The 7,546-nt window shown below is 35.8% G+C and overlaps 1 protein-coding gene and 1 long non-coding RNA gene across 2 annotated transcripts; both read left to right on the top strand.

Annotated features, from left to right (window-relative positions):
- Positions 1 to 1,958: 1,958 nt before the first annotated feature.
- On the top strand, positions 1,959 to 2,444 carry LOC124341733. The gene is made up of 3 exons (XR_006918589.1): positions 1,959 to 2,164; positions 2,220 to 2,329; positions 2,395 to 2,444. It is a non-coding gene; the product is annotated as an uncharacterized LOC124341733 (long non-coding RNA).
- A 1,869-nt stretch (positions 2,445 to 4,313) lies between these two features.
- Positions 4,314 to 7,449, top strand: LOC124344434. The gene is made up of 5 exons (XM_046797976.1): positions 4,314 to 4,496; positions 4,598 to 4,651; positions 6,763 to 6,865; positions 6,979 to 7,154; positions 7,225 to 7,449. Exons 1-5 carry the CDS (start codon positions 4,314 to 4,316, stop codon positions 7,447 to 7,449), a joined length of 741 nt encoding a protein of 246 aa, XP_046653932.1.
- The last annotated feature ends 97 nt before the right edge of the window (positions 7,450 to 7,546 follow it).

Below are 7,546 nucleotides of genomic sequence, written 5' to 3'. Positions count from 1 at the left end.
GTATGTCTTTTCAGTGGCGATTGAATCCCCCGTAGATGGCGGTGGGATCAAGTGCTTGGACATGGAATCACCCGGTTATAGAACCGCGCACAGGCCGGTTCTATAACTGGACCACTACTGTAATTAAAATTATGTTCACAAATAATAGGTTCTATTAGTACAATTGTTCGTAAGTCACTAGCAATTATTTAAGTAATTATATTCTTAAGTAATTGTTCTCTTAAGAAATTATTTTCTTAAGTGATTATTCTCACAAGTAACTATTTTCTTAAGTAATCAATTATTCTCTTATGTATTTAAACGGTGTAAACACTTTTATTATTTTTTATTTAGAGAATTAAAGTGAAACGTCATTTATTGATTGCGTTATTGCGTAGGTTCAGGTTGCGTACAAACTTTTACGCGTTTGCAGGTCTAAGAACGCGCTTGGAAATTACATCAACAGTTTCGAGTTGCCTGCTTGTCAATTGTCAGTTTGTTTTTTTCCAAAAGTCAGACAAGAGTTAATTGCTGGTCAATTGAGGCTCAAAAGTCCAAATAGGCGTTGTTTGTGAAAAATATTTTGTCTTGGGTAACATATTTTCTTTCTTTATAAGTAAACGTAAGTTAACATTTGTGTAAAAATGTTTGTTTATTCTGTCTATTTGTTAAGTATCAAATTGTTACACCAGTTAAAGGAAACAGGAGTTTCATCAGAAGAGATTAAGCATCATCCACCGAATTTTAAAATGCTTCCCTCCAGGTAGCAATAATTTTTCTTTTATTTACAGTCCCCTCCATAAGTATGGGATCACCCCGCGCCGTTCCATAAGGCGCCGTGTATTTTTCATATGGGTTTTTCGGTTGGCAAAAATCGAAAAAATGACATAAATTCACCAAACTTGAGATTTATGTCATTTTACGTCTTTTCTATTGTCTGAATTTTTCAGATTTTTGTCGTTTCTATACGCCCCTTAAGTAAAAAAGGGAGCAGAGCGCCAGTGGTGTATAGAAACGAAACTAATTTTCCAGCCTACGCCAGGTGATAGAGGTTGTAAACCGTAAATGAAGTCTTCTGCAGTCTCTTATTTCAGAAACTCGGGAAACGAATAAATCTGGGAAAATTCGAAAATAATTCATATCATCATGAAAAACTGACAGTAAATTTATGAAAGGGTTTTGTATACACGGTTTGAAAATAAAAATTCCTTCTAGAAAATTAAATATATAAAAAGCAATATGAAAAGCCCTTTTGCGCCATAAGACAACACGAGCGGCGTCGGAGTGATCCGATACTTTCTGTGCCACTTTTCTAGGCATAAAAAATAGGGGAAAAAATCTGAAAAAAATTCAGACAATAGAAAAGACGTTAAATGACATAAATCTCAAGTTTGGTGAATTTATGTCATTTTTCGATTTTTGCCAACCGAAAAACCCATATGAAAAATACACGCCGCCTTATGGAACGGCGCGGGGTGATCCCATACTTATAGAGGGGACTGTATATTTTGTATTCTTAAAATTTTGTTATCCGCCTAGGTATTAATAAAAATATTCAAGCAGACCTCCAAGTAAAAGTCACAGAGCTGATAATAAGAGTTCTGATAGCAAATGAAGGTCTCCATAAATATCAGGTTACAGCAAAATTAAATTACGAAGATGATCCTCTTACAATAATTATGCTTCCATGCACAGGGTTTTCACGATATTGCCATCAAACTGTTGCTTGTATTAGGAGAAGGGAAAAGTTACAGTGTGATGCAGACTTTCTCAATCACATTTCCAACTGTTTATGGGACCAGATATGGAGCCTACAATGGAAATTCTTAACTTAGTGTATGCACTAGTCAAAAATGAAATTCGTGATTTGTACATTATTTGATGGGGTATTTGAAACCCCTCCCCCCCCCCTAAAAAAAAAAGAGAAAGATTCTCTTTTACAATTTGAATAACCTGTTATAATTCTAGGTCGGAGCTAGGGACAATTTTCTGCCTTCAGTGGGCGATTACTTGGTTTGGCCATGTTCTCAACGATTACGAAACTGTCGTAAGATTGTTTGATGTATTTATGTTCTCACATCCATGGACCTCTATGTATCTATCTGCTGTCGTCGTGTTGCATAGAGCAAGTGATATTTTCTTGACACCGTGCGAGATGCCGCTTCTACATCAAATGCTCTCCAACGTACTATTTTTTAATAAGCTCTTTTTCGATTAATGTTCTTACAGTTTTATCTTAGGTCCCTGATAATCTACCATTAGATAGTCTTATAACTGAAACAGAAAAGTTGATGCGAACCTATCCACCAGATGTAATGGAAACAGTTTTCCGAGAGATGCACGCTTTAAAGTATCTTAAGCATTAAGTTTCTGCTGATATTTCCTGAATGACATTAATGTTTCATCTTGTTGTAGTATTCGTAAGATAAAGGAAGAGGACGAAGAGAGGAAAAGGAGAGTGGAACCGAGAAAACTGCTTTACAAGGGAAACATAAAAAAGCGGCGATTTAACGTTGGACTCCTTGGTCTGGATTCAGAAATTTAAGATCCCAAACTGCGAAGGTTGTTGCACTTAGGGTAAGCGTTGCAACATTCGCATTTACTTATAACTATGTCAGACCGAATATAGAGATATTTTGAAGTTCCATTTGTCATGCATAAATAATTGTCATCCCCAATAATTAAGAAAAACAGAAAGTTTCATAATATTGAATATTGTACCTGTTGTGTTCCTCTTCTGTTAAAGAGCATTCCTATATTTCAAATTTTATGAATGTGAAAAATGTAATTAAATAAACTGGTTTCAGTGGTTTGTATTCATTATTCCATGTGTTTTACACGTTGATCAGCCACATAGCTTTCTTTGCTCTCTATACAGTGCCACCCTATTGGACCGTTTTCACAATCTGCACTCACCAAATATTTTTAGTTCCCAACCGTTTTAGAAAATCCAATATTTTCAAATTGGAACATATCAAGTATCAGCCAAGATTTTGTGACAAAGCCAAAGTCTAGACCGATTGATCGATTCAACTCATCTGATGTCACCTTAGGCGAAAATCTATTTCGTTTTTTCAATCGATATCAAATTCAGAAAAAGAACTAAGTTGGTCAATAAAAGTGTAGTAGACATAGAGTATAGACAACAAGGGCGTTGTGATGATTAATTCGTCATTCCCTCAAACTGTTCTTGCATGTGGCAGACAAAAATGGCACTTTTCGCGAATCGCTCAAGAAAATGTATTTCCTTTTTGTATTTTTCGAATAACGCGAAATTGCGCTGTGCGACTAACAAGGACATGTACTTGTTTGTCCGCAGGAATTGTTCATATTGCTAAGGTGGAGCCAGTTACATTGTCAGTCCCGAACTACCGATCGACGAAGATTGATCAATATGACGGTTCCTTCAAAGATAGATCTTACCTGTGTTGTACGTCGACATGTTAAAGTACTGAGCAGGAGAAAATGTAACTTCTCCGACGCTGTTTTCAACCCGCCACAATTTTTAGACATTTTCCCGGATCCGCAATTGACATCTTTGTTTACCATGGGCAAGGAGTAAAGAAATCGGAGTCCAATGCCAAGCTTGTGATGTTTCAGCAATTAATGTTAGTCAGTATTGAATTTAAATTTGTCAATAGCATTAGCTAATACAAAACGTATTTGAAAATTCAGATCAATACGGATTGTGCTACGACCGAGGCCCACGGAGTTTTCCACAAGGAAGGTAGATAGCCTCGCGATGTCAACCCGCAAGAAGCCGATCAAACGGCTCGCTACCGCAAAAAGATCGAGAAGAATGAAGCTTATTCCCGTACTGTTCAACAACTTGGACATGTTGAATTGATATAAATGTGAATAATGTTTATACTAATAAGTGCAAACACATTTTTTTACCCCCTTTTAGCAAAACAATGTATTTAACATCTATGAGGATTATTTCACTGATTCTCCCGATGTGTAATCATCAATTAATTTAATACTTTTTAAATATTTCTGGATGGCTGAATTTTTATATTTCCAACAGGTAAACGCCAGATCCGAATCCTCTGCGAACCCTTCATCTGCTAAAGGATCCGTCACCGATAAAACGCTCAGTCACTGGTCTTAGTTGGAGTCCCCATGGAGGAACCAAACTGGCCGCTCCTTATTCAGATCCTTTTTGGAAAAATCTGTTTGACCACAAAGAAAATGATTCTTACATCTGGAATATTGGTATTGACATTTGCCGATATTAGAAGGATATGTCTCTTTATTCAGCAATATAACTTTGCAAGTAATAATTCCTTCCATGAATAGAAAGAGCTGTGCAACCAGAAATAATTTTACGCAGCATGAGTCAACTAATACGTTCCATCTCGTTCAATCCACGTGACCAACACATTTTAGCTGGTGGATCGATTTATGGCGCTGTGGGAATTTGGGACGTTCGTAAGAGTCAAGGTCCAGTCGAATGCGTCCCCATTGGTGTCGGTCATTCGGAAAGTGTCACTTCGCTTATTTGGGGCAATTCAAAGGTTGGAGGAGAATTCTTCTCCGCCTCTGGCGACGGCCAATAAAAACACGATAACAAATCATTTTGATTATTTCATCTTGATTATATGATTAACAATAATAGGTTCTTTGGTGGGACATGCGAAAAATAAATGCGCCAATAGACGCGTGTGACAAGGTATTGGTGAAAAATGATAATTGTATTATATCATTTTCGTCACACACTCGTCACTCATGACAATCTAAATAATAAGGAAAAATTCATTACCAAGTGTTTCAGTGGGAAAATGTTAAAAATTATAAGTATACTATACATGTTTGGGTCCTACATATGAAAACAATGTCCATATGCCCTGTACAAAACATATAATTAATATGACTTCCACTACTTCAATAGTGGAAAACTTAGATGCTACAGATTACCTGAATGATGTAGTATTTTTCTATATTTTTCTTTGGTTGAAGTTGTTATCCAGCTTAGAGAAAAAACACTTTGAAAAAAATGCTTCCATAAGAGCCCATGTAAAAAAAGGGTGTGGTTTTATTAAGATGGCGGATTGCAGCATTGTCGGACTACAAGAATCCTGCTATCCGCACGGTGCAAGAGGTCTATTCTCTAAATACAAAATAATAAATATCATAATTATTCATTCTAGTACGGAGTATAAACAATCAAATATGACTAACGTTTTAATTAAAATGTTTAAGAACATAATTACTTGGGACTTGAATTACTTATGGCTTTAATTACTTGTGAATTTAATTACTTGCAAAAGGGAAATACTTGTCTTGGTTAGCTAAATTACTTGTTGCCAGTATTACTAACTACCTTAATTACTTACCTGACAGAAAAAAATTACTCATAAATTTTATTATTCAATTCCGTATTTACTTAAGAGAAAATTTACTTACACCCATAATTATTGATCTTATTTACTTAATACCCCAAGTGCTTGTGAAAATAATTACTTGTGGTAAGGACTCGTAATTTTTACACTTCTTTCAAAATTAAATTTTGGAGTTACAAATACTGGGAAAAAGCTGAGTTTTAACTGAAAATATTGTGTCTGACTTGTCTTTGAAAAATTTTCACTAACTTTTGGGTAAAGGTTGTTTTACTATTCAAATTACCGATTTCTGGGCCGTTAAAAAAGGGTAATCACAACCATACCAACTTTAAACCGAGACCCACCGCTAAGGAGACAAAACGCTGTCTGCTTATCCATGGTCGCGACGTCAACGACTATGGAACCACCCCACACTGCTTAGATAATAACATGTAAATGAGTGAGACAAAGAGTGTTGTCAATCATATGGTATCAAATATGGTGATGAACATCAATAACCACATCACCAGAGTGGCTATGATTGTCTAATAAATCCATCGCAGTCTCAGATAGAAAATTTGGCATAGGCCTATACGGTTATACGTCATGGGCCAGTTGGTTTTGTAGTTGTTTGTAAATATTAAACTCAATTAGTATAATTGTAAATGACGAGCTGTAATAGGAAATATATTTTCCGAGATCAAAGTTTGTTTGTTTTTAATCGTGGAACATTTTCTTCTTTTTCGATCAATTTGGTCACCAGAGGGACGCCGATTTCTAACGTCCCTCCTCTAAATTTCGTAGGGCGTTCTGTTACCCTCCAAACAGGGGCGGGTTTTTCAACAGTGACTAAAACGAAAGGGTCTACATACTATAGTATCGAAAGTGCCTTGCGGTTTGGAGATCGCACTGAAGTTTAACTATAAGTGAATAAGTTGCATCGAATGAAAGAAGACTGCTGTGCTGTTCTGTGCTCTGTGGTGTCACCTATATAATATAGTTCAAATAGGCTAATTCATTTTGGCCATCAAAATGTTTACCATAATATTATACTGATCAATGAATTTGAAAAGTTTAATGTTTTTGTGTTACTTATTTGGAATTTCCTTTACGAAATTCATTGATAATGGCCTATAAATATATTGATTTCCTATGAGAAGTTAAGAGAAGAGAGAACGAAATGGAACCAGGATTTCTACGCGGAGTTCGCTTTCCATTAATTCTTATTTTGACGTCACTCGTCGTATATCTGTTTTTCTACAAATCTAATCCAGCAGAAGTGGAAATGGATGTTAGTTAAATGGAGAATTCGATTCAAGACAGCAAACACCAACAAAATTGTGACAAAATGCATCAGAATTAAGCACAAGTAATTAGCGGCTTATGGCCAATTTATATCTTTCTGCTTATGCCACGATAATAGTTCTGAATATTTATTGTTGACTTTTGTAACACTATATAGCCATTGACGATGAAAAAATACAACTTGATGGAGAACACTTATGGGGACAACTGGGCCAAGACGCCAGCAGATAAATATTTGGATTCGTCCTTTTGCACAATAGGTATATTAATATTAGAGCCTATTAATGATGACATCCGTTATGTTAAACTTTTATACTATAAGAGCCCAATAAAATTGAAACTCATTTTGGTTCATTTTGGATATTAAGTATAGAATACGCCAACGAAAAGAAACTGCAACAAGACCATCCGTGTTTGATCCAACTCATCCGAGACAAATACCTGCTCGAGCCAGCATCTAAAGAACTTCCTTACGTGCTGGATCATCCCTATACAATCGATCCTTCCGATGGCCAAGCCAATGACATAAGGGAAATTTTGAAAAATAAAGTATAAATATAGCAGCATTTGATTGTTGTTACTGTGTCTTTTGCCATATGTTGCCATTTGAATCTTGCAGACCAAAGGCTTTTTTGTTGAGAGTGGTGGATTCGACGGCGAATTCCTCTCCAACACCTTCTTCATGGAGCGCTATCTCGACTGGAATGGATTGCTCATAAAAGCCGATCAAAAAATTTTTAGTAAGCTGCATTCTCGCAATCGAAAGGCTTTCAGTTTGCCCAACTGCATCAGCACCAAAACCTTACCCGATCAAATTATACAAAAAAACAACAACTTTATATAAATTAATTAAGGCTAGATTAAATAGAGTTGGTAAAATGGAATGAATGAATTATAATAGCCTACTATATTTCATTACGAAGATTAATAACAATAAGATT

The sequence above is a fragment of the Daphnia pulicaria genome, chromosome 6 (genome assembly GCF_021234035.1).
Source record: "Daphnia pulicaria isolate SC F1-1A chromosome 6, SC_F0-13Bv2, whole genome shotgun sequence".
NCBI lineage: Eukaryota > Metazoa > Arthropoda > Branchiopoda > Diplostraca > Daphniidae > Daphnia > Daphnia pulicaria.
Note: the sequence above shows the minus strand (reverse complement) of the source record. Positions and strands in the feature narration are given on the sequence as shown.

Excerpts from the sequence above, each read along its gene's own strand:
- LOC124344434 (XM_046797976.1), top strand. The coding sequence starts at position 4,314 with ATGAGTCAACTAATACGTTCCATCTCGTTCAATCCACGTGACCAACAC. Across the intron at positions 4,497-4,597 it reads TTATTTGGGGCAATTCAAAG|GTTCTTTGGTGGGACATGCG; the intron begins GTTGGAGGAGAA and ends TAACAATAATAG. Across the intron at positions 6,866-6,978 it reads TTCGTCCTTTTGCACAATAG|AATACGCCAACGAAAAGAAA; the intron begins GTATATTAATAT and ends TATTAAGTATAG.